Here is an 18240-nt window from a genome sequence, read left to right as displayed (position 1 = left end):
AAAAAGTGGGTTACCTAGTTGCAGCTTTTTCTTAGGACTAAATACCCAGCAAGTGAATGCAGTATAAGCACAACAGTATGCGAGTTCCTCCTTATGGAATCCTGCCAGAATTATCTGTTCAGATAAATGATCTGACAAAAGGGAACCATAAATAAGGTTACTCTTTCAACATGATAAAGTTGACTCATGTCCTGCCCAAGCTGGTTTTGTATAAAACAGCAAATAAATCTAAGAGATAAATATAATGCAAAAGGGATGCTTTTATTTCAGATAAGTTTGTTGATTTGTTCAGAAACCATTTAGGCAGCAATTTTTGGCATATCTAAAATGGTTTCTCTGACTATGTGCAACTCAGATCCGTTCCCATCCTATGCCACTATAAATACTGATTATTTCATGTCCTGCACAGCATATTTTGGGCAACCAAATTCATTTTAAAAATACAGCTATTGAAATTACTATCAACTTTGCAGTTGCCTGTGGGTCTTTTCCTGTCTATTTACTAATCTTCTCAACAGTATAAACTGGATAATGAAGAAAGAGGACTAGTGAGAGCACGTACAGCATGGGAGGATATACCACCAAAGCTAAAGTGTTGAAAAAGACTGTGAAAAAAAATTTAAAATCTTTTCTGAAATTATCAAATTTACAATTTGAAATTTACTTTCAGTAAATAAAGTAGCAATATTTTTTACAAATAAATAAGCATGCAGTCCAAGGATCCCCTCGAAGACAGAGGATCTTGTATACTACATATATTTAAGGGAAGATTTAAAAAAAAACTGAAATAGAATTCAAACTTGGGCATAAACAATGCTGTGCAAAAGAATTTCTGAACAGATCTTCCCTTCCAATTAAAGCATTTAGTGACCTACCAAATCCTGGAATGCTCTTGAGACTGGATTTGAGACAGATTTTTTCAAGTCTGAGGTAGCTGTATCGCAGCAGGCAGTTCCACAGGAACATCCAGTCCATTCGTGTGCGATGGTTCATGATAATGACACTTCTTTCTCCAGGAACAAATCCATCACCGGTGACAACCACCTTGGCACCAAACACCATCTCCAGCAGAGCCTACAAATAATATATCTAATTTTATGACTTTACTCACAGAAGAAAAGCAACAGTCTATCATCAATGCAAATTAATCTCAGTGACATCACTTCATTTGTTCACGCTCGCTATCACTGGTAAACAAATTTGTTTCCTAATAAAAAAAACAGCTTTTCAACAGGGATCAAGCTTGTGACACTATCAGTACTCAGCTATATTTCATCACAGCAACAAATTACAGTCCCTATATTCTCTTCACTGATAATTGTTGCTTACCTCCTAATTTCATTGCATTTAATAAAAGAGAAAAGGGCAAAATATTAGAAGATGAAGCACCTCGCAACCCTTCAAAACAAACAGAACAGAAACACACAATCTGATATGTGATTATATGATATAAACCTTCATTTATGTCACAAGATATGCATTTCTGAGCACCAATATAGTATCTTATTCCAGAAAAACAAATCTTAGAAGGCAGAGGAACAAAGTCCCTTGATTTCTGGAGAACAGATGAAGAGAGAGACCCTACGCACAGCACCCTTCTACAGGAAGAGTTCAAAGAAGAGACCCCCAGCTACAAAGTTGATGCAATGTGAGGACAACTTTATTTCTAAAGGAATTTCTTCTTTTTGACCTGAGACCATTTGCCTAATACAACTAGATGAACTAAATTCTATGAGGATTAAGTAAGAGAACAGCGAAAGTCAGCAACGTGTACCATACAGTAAATAACTTCTGTAATTAGATAGCTGGAGCACAGTTGGAAGCAGAAGTTTATAAGAAGAGTCATTTAGGAATCTCTGCAATTTAAAATAACCTTTTGCTTGTTAGTGTTTCACCCACCCTTCTCTGATCAGCATTTGACAATGGATAGAGATAACATGAAAAGGCCTTTTCAAGAGTACAAACAACACACAGCAGTAATTTATCTATACATTAAGCTGTAGAAGAGAGGGACTGTAGGCAGGAATACAGCCAACATTCACTGAGCTAAAGTATTACCTTTCATAGATAGTTAAGAAAGTTATGGTCTGTTTAAAAAAAATTTATTAGAAAAAAGCATTAGTAAGCAAAATGAACAGTTGCTCAGATCTTGGTTCACACTGTAACTTACCACTGGAAGTGTGAGCCACGTGGCCACAATGCGGTCGGTGATCCAGCGATACCAGGCCGGGGAGATAAACATCAAAGGTAGAAAAGGACCGAGCATGAAAATACTTCCAAAAAAACTTCCCAAAAACAGTGCAACTACAAAGTATATTCCTTTCCATGACACCATGGCTCTGAAAAAGAAAGTTGGCATTATGTAAGAGAGGCAAAGTAATTATATAACTCTTCAGACCCGTAGGTTCAGTTTGAGGTAGTATTCCTCCTTTTAATAGCTAACAACACAAATTGACAGTAAAAGCAAACAAAGCATTCTACCTCACAAGTAGCTTTTGGAGAACTACATAAACACAGTAATCTGCAAGACACAGTAACACAGGGGTCAAAAAGCACCAGCTACAACATAATTTCCACCACTTACTGCAATATGCAGTTCCATTCTGAAATCTTAAGGCGGCTATTTTTAACAAGGGAAGGCACAGAAGATACCTTACTGTGAAACAGTTTAGGTTGGAAGGGTCCTTAAAGCCCACCCAGCTCCTACTCCTGCCCGGGGTAGGGCTAACCCCAACCAGGGCCCAACCAGCCTGGTCTTGGACACCTCCAGGAATGGGGCACCCACAGCTCTCTGGTCAACCACCACCCTCTTAACAATTTCCATCTTACATCCAATCTAAATCTTCCCTTTTAGCTTAAAGCCATTCTCCCTTCTCCTATCAATATCAGACCATGGAAAAAGTCAGTCCTCCTCCTGCTCTTAAGTTTCCCTCAAGTACTGGAAGGCTGCAATGAGGCCCCCCAGAGACTTCTGCAGGCAGAACAAGCCAGCTCCTTCAGCCTTTCTTCACAAGAGAGGCACTGCAGCTCTTCGATCATTTTCAGAGCCTCCATTCCAACTGTTCCTAGTCCTTCCTGTACTGGGGACCCCAGAGCTGAACACAGCGCTGCAGGTAGGGCCTCAAGGGAATGGAGTAGAGAGGGACAATCACTCTGCTGGCCACACTTCTTTCGACGCAGCCCAGGATACAGCTGCAAGCGCACACTGCTGGCCCATGCGCCATTTTTCATCAACAAACATTCCAACTCCCATCTCCTCAGAGATGCTCTCAATTCATTCTCCATCCAGCTGTATTTGTGCTGGGGATTGCCCTGAGCTAGGTGCAGCACTTTGCACTTGGCCTTGCTGAACTTCATGAAGTTTATACGGATCCACCTCTCCAGCCTGGCCAGGTTCCTTCTCTCCATTGTGTTGTCTACACCACAAAGTTTGGTGCTGCCAGCAAACCTGCTGTGGGTGCACCCAGTCCCACTGTTTTCATCGCCAAAGATGCTGTATGCTATAGGTCCCAATAATACCAACCAATGAGATATTTGACATTAGTAAAGTACAAACGTTAGCAATTTCTAAAGATAAGAAACTTTGCTTTTTTACTTCTCCATCGTGTTTGTTCTTGCTAAGCCTGTAATTACAGAAGTTTGCCTTACTGTCTAACCAGGGTCAATGTCTGACCTTCTTCAGAAACTATTTGAACCTTACGACTTATCAGTCATTCTGAGCAAGATTTTCCTTTTCATCACAACAGAGCAGGCAAGCAGCATCTGCAGTCTCCCAGCTCACTCTTAGTGCATTTGTGACTTTTTAAAGTCTGCTGTACTTCCACTGTCCTTCTCAGTTATTTCCCAAAAAGCCAATAGCTTTTGCTTGAGACAGTCACTGAGACTTGAAGTAATTCAGTGCCTATGCTAGCTGCTAGACTGCCTTATTATAAATGCACAATGCATAGAGCTTCTGAATGCATTATGGCAGAACACGCGGCGACCCTCCAAGCAACTGTAATAGCTATGAGCTTTCATAATTTAGCAACTACTACCAGTTATGACAAAGCAAATGTGGAAATATCAGTTCTTTAAATTAGGGCCTAAATATAGACTGTTTTCAACTATTTATGGCTCAGCCAATTGTTTATAAAATGAAAGGTTAAGTAGAAGTCACTTTCCAGTCACTTCACTGAATTCTTGTTTCGACAGGCTATTTTAGAAATTGTAAGAGCTCAGATGGACAGGACTTCAGAAGAAGAAAAACAGGAAGCTGGTGTTCTTAATTGAAAGTCAGCAATGGAAAAGTAATCCATTAAGACTTGTGTATATTCATGACTTATCTCAAGCTTGTTTTGTGCCACATCCATAGCAATACTGTTTCCACAGCAAAGTATTCCAAAGTTCAAAAATTGCATCCCATTTGTCGCTAGCACAGAAATCTGCTTCTTCTACTTGACATTGATAACTCACAAAAAAGTAACAGCATTTGGGGATAATTTTGTTTGAACAGCTTCATCATGTGCATTTTTGAAAGAAGGCTGAGAGCAGAGACCACACAAATTTGTCAACGTATGAAGGAAACAAAGCTGTACCAAACTTGATTTCTGCAGCATGGCAAAAAGAGTAACATTAAACTAGTAACTAACTAAACAGTTAACTACTGATAGCTGTATCAGAAAGATTTTGAAAAGAGTAGAATTTGAGGTTGTTTAAAAAACTACACATTGTTTACATTCTGGAGTGCACAGCCTTCTCTTAGTTGCAGAAAGCAAGGCATGAAGAACCAGCTGGTCACATCTGCACACACTAACTAGGATCTATTTTAACATATCAAAGGGTCCTTGAAGAGCACTGGGCCAATTGCTTTACATGTGTTCTTGGATGTGGTGCAGCAATGAAGGAAGGTTGAAATAAACATAACTGAGGGCAAAAGAAACCCAGAGAATGAAAGAAATAGTGGAAGGCAAAGGAAAGCACTAATTGTAGCAGGACTAGAAACACTCTTCCTAAAATAGAAAGATTTGAGTCCTGCAAAAGGGAATAGATAGCATTAAAATTCAGTATCACTGATCTGATCAGGCACGTGCACTTTCTGAGGAATAAACACAGCAAAAGAACTGGGAACGGCTTTCCAACCCACTAGCAGCACAAGCACAGCACTTGGTCAGCTTCAGCCCGCTGCAGTGGTTCTCCTGGAGGCTGCTCAGAGCCACCGCTCAGCACAGCAGGTATGCGCACATCTGTCTGGCACCTCGGCCCTAGGACACAGCTGACAGCACCCAGATACCCACAGCTTTCCTAAGAGAAAGCACTGCTCTGCCATCCTCCTAAACTCTTTTTGAAAGCAATCTAGGTCACTTGCTTGCAGGCTGAGCTTTTCAGTTTACATTAGTCCTTCCCTCAAATTATAGCACAGAGCCAAATATTTAAGAAAAATCCTTTCTGTATTTTATATAGAAGACTGTCTTGTAAACATAATTTCTTTTTTTTTTTTTTTTTCCTCCAAGATTGAAGTGTGTGAGCTATGGTAAAGACTTGGGGAAGTTCTGAAGTTTCTCTTCTTTAACCTGCACTCCAGCAGCATTTTGTTCATTGTAACAGTATATAAATATATATACTGCATCCCACTGGGCTAAACTCTGCCATGCTTATTCCCAAGCACGGAAGATCATAGAAACCACAGAGTCATTTGAGTTAGAAGGAACCTTTAAATATCATCTAGTGCAACTCCCCTGCAATGAACAGGGACACCCACAGCTAGAAGAAAGATACCATGTGTTTTTTCATTCAGCTCTTGCAGGTACATTTTGAAAGTGTGATACATACTATACTTTGCTCATTACATATGTAAATAAAACATTACCACTTGCACACATGCATTCATCTAGAATAATGGATAGAGCTTGCCACTGACTAACTTCCACCACAATAAAGCACATACCATGAAAGCACATAGGAGAAACAGAAAAACAGCTCCTAATGAATTCAAGCAGAACTGCAAAGCAAGAACCCTGTGCTAAGGCGAAGAACAGTAGAGCGTAACCATCCAGCTGGCTTCCTGAATGCAGCAGTCAGCAAGACCATTTTAGTAACCAGGTGACGTTGTTAACACTCTTAACTCATTTGCTCTTGTTTGTGGGTACATATGATGGAATGACAGCCTGGACAACAGATTACACAATTAAAAATGCACCTCCAGAATCACCTCCCTCAACCTGCGGGTCACGATTCTCTTGGTGTAACCAAGAAGATGGTTGGCCTGGGCTGAGTGCACACTGCTGGCTCATGCTGAGTCTTTCATCAACCGACACCCCCAAATCCTTCTCCTGAGTGTTTCCCTCACGCCATTCTCCATCCAGTCTATATTTGTGCTTGGGACTGCCCCGACCCACGGGCAGGGTTATCATACTAGTATCTCACACCTAGCTTGGAACCAGAGTGTTCTTGTACACACACACCACCCACCCTAAGTCTAGCATACGCATTTAGTGAAAAATGCAAAAATACACACCAAGAGTTTCAAAACATGATTGCAAAAGCAACCACACTGGAAAGGTGTACCTCATGAGAACTTGTACAAATGGCCTAATGCAAAAGTGAAAATCTGAAAACAAAGAAAACCCAGAGCTGATTCATTTGAGAGATGAGATACCCAAGAAATCAATCAAACGATTACATGGAAAGTCTGAGCAACAGAAACCAAGCATTTTCAAAGTACAAGAGTACTTCCTTATTGCTGTTGACAACTCTCTCTTCCTATAGCAGTAATTAGTGCTGGATTTGGAATACATAAAGACTTTTGTCCATTTTAAAGCCACTCTGTTGGCTGCATGTGTCAGAGCTGAGGGGAGATGGTCAAAACTATTTTAAGACTCAGGCTCAAAGCTGCAAACAGAAAGACAGCATCCACGTATTGGGTTTAGAGCTCTTCATCTGTTTTGTGGCAGAACTCCAAGTTATCGAGATACTCTTCGCGTGTTCTTGTTGCCATAGCAGAAGGAAAACACGCTCTATCTCCAGGTAACAGGAAACAGTAATTCTTAAAATACAGTTTTTGTTTTACATTTCAGTTAATTCTAAAAATTCTTGGCTACGATGGGATAAATTATTTCCCAAAGCAGTTGCATTTCTGTCAAGCTCATCTTTATTAAAGTATTTTCTTGAAGTTATTCCACGATTCCATGCAGTTTTTGCATAGTAACATAAAGCAGAGGCATCTTCCTGTGATCGTATTCTGGTTCAGTTCATTTATCATCTTTATGATTTTATTTAAGATACAGTTGGAAAGACAAACCGTGGCTTGTTATGATGTTTTCAAAAGGCCTTAACCAGGATCTGTGAATTTGCTGCAGAGATCAGGCTTTACGTTTTTCTTCCCAACTCTTTCTATGGCTTAGAAGTGTGCAAAAGATGCACACAAGTATATTTGGTTAGAAACAAGAAGGTTCCTCTAAAATTAAAGCTTGAAGTCTCCCAGTAGTAGAGACTCACCACGTTTCACATTTCCTGAACAGTTTCAGGACTATTTCAATTTCTTGTACAGCTTAGTTGTCTTCCGAATCCAATTAAAAAAAAAAGAAGCAACATTTAGCCTACACTACTGAACTAGAATCATAGAGTCGTGAAGGCTGGAAAAGACCACTAAGACCACCAAGTCCAACCCAACCCATCCCCATCACACCCTGACGTTGTCCCTCAGTGCCACATCTCCACGGTTATTGAACACCTCCAAGGGCGGTGACCTCACCACCTCGCCGGGCAGCCTGTACCACCACCTCACTGCTCTTCTGAGAAGTTTTTCCTAATATCCAACCTGAATCTTCCCTAGCACGCACAACTTAAGGCCATTCCCTCTGATCTTATCACTGCTACTGGGAGAAGAGGCCGACCCCCACCTCACTGCAATGCCCTTAAACAATATTACAGAACACTACCTGACAGAGCCAGCTTCCTGATAACTAGAGCAATTGTCAAGTGTTTAGTGTTATGTGGTCAACAAATCAGGGTTTATTACAGCACCAAAATAAATGGCAAATAAAACAATACTACATGGTTTCTAGTCGGTATGGTCCCCTTCAATAGCCAAAGGCAATAAAATTGCTTGTTCAGTAGTCTTTATGAGCTGAATGAGGAATACCAGGCACTTTAATTTCTTTTTTTTTTTTTTTTTTCAGTCAATTACCAGTGGAAAAGGTAAACACGACTTTCAATTACAATCGAGCAGAACCTCATACAGACAGTCTTTCTCCAATGCCCTCACAAAGAAAAATACTCCCAAGTCAGAAGATAGGTTTTTAAAACCTTTCACCTAGGTAAAGTGAGTTGGTCTTCTCAATGACGCAATTTGTTCATATCCTTAAACCAGTGAACACGTGAACAGAACTGCCTGGAAAGGAGAGCATGCAGACAGAAAACCCTTCCCAGCTTGCAAGGCAAACAACACAGGCGTCCCAGCAGCCTCTGCCCAGGTGGGCCAAGTGACAGACCACCGGGTAGGCAGAGAAACTGGAATGGAAATGACACATCCTAGCAGAATGCCTCCTGCCCAACAGATTGCCTTTTCTATTACAGCGGTTTATGGCTTTTCTCGTAACAGTTCAGTGGAAATTTTCACCAATTCTTGCACTCAGAGCAAGAAATGAGTTTCTATATAGTGCTATTTTAAAAAGAAAGTTGCTTACAGTAATCTGTTGTAGACTGACTCGGTCTTATTTTTCAGATCCACAACTCACCCCATCTCTGATCACATAACTTCTCACTTGTGCCTCAGTTAAAAGAACTTCAGAAACAACAGAAGTTGAAGAAGCTGAATTATTTGAATAGACATCCACTCTTATTAGTAGCACGTAAGATTCACGCAAGAAGCCCCATCAGTTTCCACACATCCATTTATGAACTACGCTTTATTTCTCATGCCTCGTGTCTTCAGTATTATAAGGAACATATGCATATGGCACAGATCAACACCATATGTGAGGGAATGGGCACTTGACTGTTAAAACTATTTCCCTTTTACTCAGTTCCTGCCTTTAAAAAACCTTCAGGAGATTTAATATATGCACCATAAAATGATATAGAAGAGGACAATAAAAGATAATTACGATCACAAACCACATCCCTGACTCTCTCCAACAATAACATGCACAAATAAAAAGCACAATAATTAATCGGTAATTTCCATAAATACTATCGATAAAATATGACTGCTGGTGTGCACCTTACCATTTATTATCTCTTTTATTTGCCCAGACTTAATCTGACTATTACACTTCAATAAAAGATGTAATGGAGTATTTAATTTGCTCTTCCAAATGCAAAAAACCTGGCTGAGATTCTCTGCAGTGCAGCCCTTAGATGCTGTAAGCAGATAATTCACTCAAGGTACAGACATCAAATCAGGCTGATGATTTTTCACTGTAGTTCACTGTAGCACTATTTCTACTATGGCTCTAGACAACCACGAAGCCAGCAAAGCCTGAATGTGAACACCAACAAAGGTACTTACAAATACTTTGTAAGAGGGTATCAAGTGACAGCTATGGCTATTTCCAGGAAGAAAAAAAAAAAAGTATAGAAAAGAAATAACTTTAAATCTTTACTATATTCAGAAAATCAAGTATAATTGACAGGTTGGGCTGCTGTGGGAATAACCAAGCTGGTCCATTTTGATAGATAAGAAATCCATGTGAAAATGTTGAAAAAAGTGTTCCTCTTTGTAACTGGAGATGTTACAATCAAAGTGTTAAATCAAATGATCTTCCCTGTGTAACAGCATCTCAACACTCCAGTTCACAGCTATTCTTAGGGAAAGGCATTCATAATTTCAGAAGTAGCTGTTCAGCAATAAAACCCCCAACTGGGGAACAGAAATCAAGTACTGCAAGCAATAGAAAGGAGAGCCTAAGACAAAACTGGCACTGCATTCCATGGAGGATCCGAAACTGCCACTGGAATTAACCAATGTTACCCCCTGAGAACAGTAAAAGCACTTCAGGGTTATTCATATCTGCATATTCATACCTGAACACGCACTCAGAAGGATTTGCATTTCCAAGACTCTAAAACCTTTGCTGTGCCCACCATTTCCAACTGTTAGCTCGGTCTGCTTACAGAAGAGTAAGGCACCATCTCCTTCTCTCTAAGGATACATCCTTAACTCAAACAGAACTTTCTCATTGGGTTAAGAACATGGAAGAGAAACAGGAGACAAATATGTGAACAAAATCCAAAGAGCCTCTTTCACAAGTTGTATAAGCTACCAGCCATCAGGTCAGTAACAGCAGGACAAAAAAACCCACATCAATTCATACTGTTCTGAATGGATCGGTTCTGGAAACAAAGGGGGAATGTAAAGGCAAGCTTTCAGGCCTTCAGCAAGGCACCCAACTTGGAGAAGGTTCCAGTGAGAGCTTTGTTTTGTAGTCAACCTCCGTAAAATCTTTCTGCTTTAGAACAGAACGTATTAACTCAAATAATTCCTGCTTTTCCAGTTATCATGTATGCTACAAATACAAGTTGCAAAAAGTGAACTTGACTCTGATGTATACTTAGCATTATTTATGCTATGAGAACCACCACCTATAAAACAACTTCAACTGCCAAACTACTTCATTTCCTGGCAGCATGTTACAGGCTATAAAACTTCAGCAGGGCCAGCCCCAGCCATCCCAATGGCAAACACCAAAGCAGTGAGGCCTCACCTAGACTCAGCAGTAAAGTCAGCTCCACTGGAGACTTACCTTCATTTCCCCATGCTTTAAGGCATCCTGACTAAACATTACAATCACAGAAGATGGTTTGGAAGGGATCCTAAAGCCCACCCAGCCCCAATCCCTTTCGTGAGCAGGGCTGCCCCCCACCCAGCTCAGGCTGCCCAGGGCCCATCCAACCTGGCCTTGGGCACCTCCAGGGATGGGGCACCACAGCTCTGGGCAGCAGTACCAGGGCCTCATTACCCTTTGAATAAAGAATTTCCCCCAACATCTAACCCAAATTTCCCCTCTTTTAAGTTTAAAGCCATTCCTCCTTGTCCTATCACTATCTCCCCTATTGCTCTCCTCCTACTTAAAAGTACCTTTTAAGTACTTTGAGGACGTTCAGCCCTTATGTAAGAGATGAAGAACTGTGCCTACAGACAGATTTATGCCTTCCTCTCTTTTTTTTTTTTTTTTAAATAATAAATTGCTATTATCAATCACATAGAACTCTGCCAAATCTTTCAGTCTGTGCTACTGCCTCAGGCTTTTTTTTATTAAATATATTTCCAAGACAAATATCAACAAAAAAACACATTCATAATCAATGTTAATAATGTTCTAGCCACGTAACTGGAAAATTCCATGCAACAGAGAACTTAAAATTTAGCAGTGCCACCTTTGTATCAAGAATAGGTTGCACGTGAAAGCATACTTAAGCATCAGCTAATATTACATGTTTCTAATAACTTTAAAATCCACGAGAATTGAAATTTTCTGTTCAGTTTGCTTACAGGCTGGCTGCTTTTCAAGGTAAGCACAACAGAAAAAAAACAGATTAGTTATCTGGCAGGCTTGAAAGCAATAAGAGGAAAAATGCAGTAGTTCTGCAGAAAAAAATTACCATTTAATCCCCACCAGAATCACTAGAAACTGTTCATTTACATTTGAGCAATTTCTGGACATGAAATCCTGTACTCCATCTGCTACGTTTTGGTGAAGATGAAATATCCAAAAAACGCATAGCCAAAATACACAGAATGCCAAACTACTGCCCTGCTATTTAGTTAATGCTATTTCTGATTCGAGACTTGACAGCAAGAGGCAAAGTCCTGCCGTGCTTTCCAGAGCTCTTTGGAGAGCACAGAGAACAGGGTTTGAAAGGGACCTCTGGAGATCATCTAGTTCAACCCCATACAGCTGGCACAGATGCTAGGTTTGCTCAGGAAGATGCTCAGCTGAGTTAGATGAGCTCTACTTAAGCTAACAAAGCTCCACATCTCAGCAGGGATTTCTAGCCCATGTTGATACTTTTGCTCCTGGTTCCAGGGCTACTGAATCCGATTCTATAAGATACACACATTTTTTCTTCAAACTTTAAGTGTTGGAAAAGTAAAAAAAAAAATGTTTTACCAAGATAATATAATAAAGCAACTAATGTTTCCTGTTAAAGCTGAATGGATTTGGTCCCTCAAAAGCACAGGAAGATAAGAGCTAACATTTGGTCCTCATTTCTAAAAAGTAGCTTGCATTTTGATGCAAAGGATGGGATGTTTTGCATGAACACTTAACGAGGTCATTCTATCCCATAACAAATTACCAGTACAGGATGCTGAACAAAGAATTCACTGCTGAAGCAACTGAGGAAGTTAACTGCCAGTGCTTATGCAATATTTTACTAAGCATCCAGAATACAAATGGAAAAAAAGCAACATCGAAGACTAAGATTTTTAGCCTTATGTAAAATAATAGCTAGAATGAAAAAGAACCTCCACTTCTAATAACATTTGCCAGAACCGAAGAGAGCTCATAAAAAAAAAATTAAAAGGGTTTTCATAGGTATTACATTTCCCATTACAAAGACCAGGTCAAAATTACAGTGGGTTTCAAGCCAGCTGCAAATTCACTTGGCAGTTGCAAATTCATTAGATACACATGCCATGGCTGACACATAGGTGCTAAGCAATCCAAGACTAAAGTATCCATGAAATAATCACAGAACAGCAAGTGACCTAGTCAGGGTAATAACCCATAACAGCTACTTGGGGACTACTACATTTTATACCTGAGGAAGGCTCCAAATTAACAAGAGTTAATGAGGAAAAAAAAAAAAAGGTAGGAAAGAAGGAAAGCCTCACAAGAGCTGTAGGTGAAGAGCCTCTCAACACACACACACTGGGTGCTGCTACAGAACAGCTTCCAGCCTCTGTGGCAGCACTGTTGATGTTGCTATGAAAGTGCCTTAAAAGCTTCAAAGTAATTGGGAAAAGAACAAAATGAAAGGACAACTTTTAAAAGGCAGCGAATGCTGAAGCAAAAACTGTTTGGAGGGTGAAGAAAAGTATGCTGCTTTTAACTTGGTCTGGAAATGCAAAATACCCAGACCTACACCGTGAGTTTCGTGTGGGAGATGTGCAACAAGGTATACATAACATTGTACAGGGAAGGTCCTGAGTCCATCTTTGTATTAGATAAATCATATCCAGAGAACGAAGATATCATCCAGATTTAGCAGTGCAGATCATGCTACCAGAAATATTTAAGCTATGGATATTCTCCTAACAGCCTCTGTAGTTGTGGGATATGGTTAATATCAGCTGTACCTGGAGTACCTACACTTAACGACCTAGCAATTCGGTGTTTTCTTTAGAAGAGTTTCTCTTCCAAGAAAATCCAGAATTCTTAGTTATTTCCAAGCGGGAACGCAATCTGACACAATTTTGCTTCAATTTTGACCAAGAGCCCTGACCTTTCATTAAAATGTTTACACACAGAACACAGAATTCCTGGAAAGGATCTGCTCTTTTCAATTAGCATAATAATACCCCTGAAACAGAACACAGAAGAGCTTATCTTGAAGCTACAAAATAAGCTCATTAATAAGGATATGCATGGAAAAACATGCACATTTTTCGAGTTGTGTGTGCAGAAGAATTCCCAAACGCAGTCATGGATCTCTTTAAGAGCTTGAGAGCCTCCAATAAGCACTACAGAGGTGACATTTTCGCTTAGGAAATTAGAATTTCTGGACTTGTCAAAAACAGACACTAATGACATTCCATTTCTCTCTCTTCCTCGTCACTTCGATGCTTCTCCCTGCATCTAATGAAAGTGAATACACTGCTAAAACACTTGCTATTCCCAAATAACCAAAGCAGAGTATATCTTTATATACTGAGACATTTTCCTTTTACATATAATGGCCCAAAGAGAGATGATACAGAAATTAGTCCATACTGCAAGGGCTGCTATGTTAAGTAAAAACATCACAAGCACAGCCACAACGTAGAACACAAAAGCAAGAGAATTAAAAACAACAGGAGTGACTGTGAAATATTCTTATGTCCCAGAGCTAAGTGACATTTCTCAGATGAGCGTGGAACAGATAGCTACGTTACTCTCTGCTGAGATGTACAGCTCTGAAATCATTTTTGTTGCCAAGGATGACCCCTCAAGTAAACAGCTCGGTAAACAGAAGCAAGCATAGCGATGGCAAATAATGCAATACAGGAATCAAAAACTTGGTAACACGCAGCACTACTTGGAGTTTGTTAAAACTGTTTGTTTATGTCAGCAAAATAAACACTAACAAAAGTTATTTCAAGCAACTCAAGTTGCCAGACCTTCATTAAACAAGGACTGGTAAAATTGTTTCGACTAAAACGTAACAAATTAACTAAGTGGAATCTGGGTCTTCCCTTCTGGTACCTTTCCCAGGTGCGCACGACCAGAAAGATGCACAGGATGCTGCCGATCAAATTCAGCAACAAGCAAGGCAAGGATCCTGCCCTTCCACGTTCTGTCTTCTCCGCTCAGAAGTTTTAGCCTGAGCAACAACTGAAGCAGTAATGCCTCCGGAGAGGTTACACTGGGATTGTTAAATTGAAAACTCCCAATTCTGGCTTTTACTTGTGAATGTATCCTTTCTGGAGGCTTCTGTTGAGTGCTTCCATGCTTAACGCTGATTTTTTTTCTTGAATGTATTTTGATCTTAATTTACCCAAGAGAGCTGCCATCCCATGGGGGCAGTTCTTTATATGTTTATGGCCTTAGGAGTGCTACGCAGAAATGCACAGAGAATTAGACTTTTATTTAAAGAATAACAATTTATTTTTCATAGTTGAAATACACGCTAAATGAGATTTATACTATGATATCTCCAAAAGAACTACGTGAAAAAACTCCAGGCTGTTATAGCATCAGCTATATGCTCTGAACAGAACCACAGGATGGCTCGAGTTGGAAGGGACCCTAAAGCCCACCCAGCCCCAATCCCTTTCGTGAGCAGGGCTGCCCCCACCAGCTCAGGCTGCCCAGGGCCCATCCAACCTGGCCTTGGGCACCTCCAGGGATGAGGCACCACAGCTCTGGGCAGCAGTGCCAGGGCCTCACAACCCTCTAAGTGAGTATTTTCTTCCTAACATCTAACCTAAATCTCCCCTCTTTTAAGTTTAAAGCCATTCCCCTTTGTCCTATCCTTACATTTCCTTACCAAGAGTCCATCCCCTTTCTTCCTGTATTAAGCTCACTTCAGCTTTTCAGCCACCACCACCCCCAAGTCCTTCTCCACAGGGATGTTCTCAACACACTCATCACCCAGCCAATATTCATTTCTAAGACTGCCCTAATCCTAGTGCAGCACCTTGAAGTCAGCCTTGTTGAACCTCGGTCCCACCTCTCAAGTCCATCCACGTCCCCTGGATGGTATCCCCACTGTACAGTGTCATACACCAAATTGCTGAACATGTACTCAACCCCTCGGTCTGTGTCACCACCAAAGATGTTAAATAGTGCTGGTTCCAATACTAACCCCTGAGGGATACCACTCGTCACTGGACATTAACACTGACCACAACTCTTTATGAATCATTCAGCTAATTCTTCACCCACCAAATGGTACATCCTTGAAATCCACATATCTCTATCTTTAAGGCAAGGACGTCATGTGGGTTGAAATAAATGATTGGTATTAGGATGGTAAGAAACATCACTTTTAGTTTTATGTAAATCTGCCTAATATCCAAAACTTTCTTCTCAGACACGAATCATTTTCACTTGCTCCTGCTGCTGCCGCAGAGAGGACAGAAAGCACCAAAACAATGCAACAGTGGGAACATGGAACGTGTTCTGTTACAGTGAAAGCTCATACCTACTTGAAAGTACTGCATTACAGCTAAGCAAGACAACACAGCATGCTTTCTAACACAGACAATTAGAAGCCAGTTAAAATAGAGGCCAAATAAAAGTGACTCAGGCAAATACAAGTGAGTTTTTCATCACTGAAGGAGGGGGTAAAGTTGATTCTAAGAAATTTTCAATGGTACATTAAGGATAACGTTTGAAAACAACCTCAGGAACATGTATTCTCAAGTTCTCAACAAGCACTGAGTTCTCAACAACAGTTAAGATTTATTATATTGATTTCTCTTTTCCCCCAACAGAAAATACAAGGTATAACAATGTGTTTCCCTACCAGTTTTACTGAACTACTGCTGTACAAAAAACACTTTCACAACAACTTTTAAAAGACCTTTTAGGATCAAACAAATGTATTATTGAAGTAATCACAGAACTGTAGCGGTTGAAAGCGACCTGGATCACGAAATCCAAACCCCAACAGCAATTCCCTACAGCAAGTGGCACAGGAAAGCATCCAGATGGGTTCTGAGTATCTGAGAAAGGGAACACACAACTGCACTGGGCAACCAGGTCCAGTGTTCCATCACCTCACAGTAAAGTTCTTCCAGCTGGTGCCCGGTGCCCCTTGTCCTGTCACTGGGTACCTCTGGAAAGAGCCTGCCCTATCCTCCTGCTACTCAACCTGCAGACACTTACAAGTATCCATGAGTTTCCCTCTGAGGCTTCTCTTACCTATGCTCCTCCAGTGCTAATAACAGGAATCAATCACTGGACTTTGTGATGTCAGGAATTCCAGAGCACTTAAGTATCATTACTAATTTTGATATACTGATGAGAACATCAGAACATTTAGCTCCTTTTTATTCTTTTTAGTTTAAAAAAAAAAAAAACACTAACAAAAAAAAACAAACCACTTTGCTTCATAGAATCATCAGCAATTTTCCTAGGTGGGATGGAGTAAGAAGTTCACACACAAAGCACTCTCATCAAGGAGACGATGATTGCATGGCTTGTTAAATATGCATTTTCTCACCTTAAAGATATTTCACTGGAACAGTGTGAGCACAAGAGCAAGAAGCTATGGACTCTTGGCAGCACGTACAAGCTGCCATTACTGTGATGAAATATCAAACCACAAGCAGCTCCCAGCTCAAGGCATTCTTATGGAAAGGAGCATGTTCCTTCAAATTTTTATCTTAAAAAGTCAAAAGGAGTAATTTTAACAATCATCCTCTAAATCAGCTTTCACCTCTTTGTACATATATTACAATTACATTGACATGGTTCCAGGCTAGCAGTTTGGCTGCTTTTTTTATTTCCCCTCCTCATTCTCCTGTCTCAAGTCTCTCCATTCCTTAAACTGTTCCTATAATCTAGCCTGAGAAAAGCAATCTCCACTTTCCCTTCCTGTGAAGCACCAAATATACACACAGCTTATTTTCATGGACCTACAGGGGTTTGATATTAAGAACTTCTGAGCAAAACAGGCGAGCACAATAGGAAAAGCTAAAGAGACACTTGGCCTCAGGAACTCTCCTTATGTTTTCATGAGACACAACATCCTTCCACATGTACAACTCTTTAGATTTTCTTCTGAGAAAAGGGAAGAAAGGAAAGGTGTACAGGATGCCCTGGAAGAGCTCCCTCTAATGAATAAAGCTTTTCCTACAAAATACATCACTGCTGCTGTCCCATAAGATTGTTGTCTTAAACGGCTGCAAGAAATGAAACTTAGCTCAGTCAAAATGCTTCTGAGATCAGATCGAGACCAAAATGGTATCAGAACTGCAGACATTTATATATGAATAATGACAACGAAAACTGCTGTTTCTTTTTACATACAAGAAGCATCTACACATATGATGAATAATAAAAGGTTTCAGCAATTTAAAAACCTGTTTAAAAATGAAGTGCTTTTGCAAACTACTCCCCCTCGAGGGATGGGGCATTCAAGGCCAGGCTGAATACAGCTCTGGGCAGCCTTAATAACAGACTGTTCAGTACTGCCAGTCACTATAGCAGTAACACTGTCCAGTAAAACTTTGAGTTCAATAACTTTCTTTTTTCAAACTTATTCACTAGATTATTCCTTCCCCCCCCCCCCCCCCCAAATTCTATCATCTGTCTCCAGGCAAATTACTTGTAACTCAAAAGAATAAACAGCAACCAAACTGGGAACTTTTCTAGTTTACCTGGGGACTTTCCAAGCACATATCTAACTTACAAGAACTTGGCCTTCCAACAACTACTTACATTACGTCTACATTCAGAGACAAGAGTACAAAAACAGGATTGTAACAATCAAACATGGTAATACGTTCTTGCTCAGGGTCCCTACCTGGTCCAACAAACTGTGAAATATCTCATATCCAGAATATCTGAAATCCAAAACAAGCTGAACATTTACACTTCATACGCGGAGATG

At 40.3% G+C, this 18240-nt stretch overlaps 1 protein-coding gene across 1 annotated transcript in view; it reads right to left on the bottom strand.

The window, feature by feature from the left end:
* Nucleotides 1–18240, bottom strand: part of LCLAT1 (lysocardiolipin acyltransferase 1) — a 106860-nt gene that overhangs the window by 66521 nt on the left and 22099 nt on the right. Inside the window, 2 exon segments of the mRNA XM_085218868.1 lie at nt 876–1074; nt 2171–2339. Coding sequence (XP_085074994.1) covers nt 876–1074; nt 2171–2335 — 364 coding nt within the window. The 5' untranslated portion in view covers nt 2336–2339.

This window comes from Meleagris gallopavo, chromosome 2 (assembly GCF_905368555.1).
Source record: "Meleagris gallopavo chromosome 2, MGAL_WU_HG_1.1, whole genome shotgun sequence".
Classification (NCBI taxonomy): domain Eukaryota; kingdom Metazoa; phylum Chordata; class Aves; order Galliformes; family Phasianidae; genus Meleagris; species Meleagris gallopavo.
Note: the sequence above shows the minus strand (reverse complement) of the source record. Positions and strands in the feature narration are given on the sequence as shown.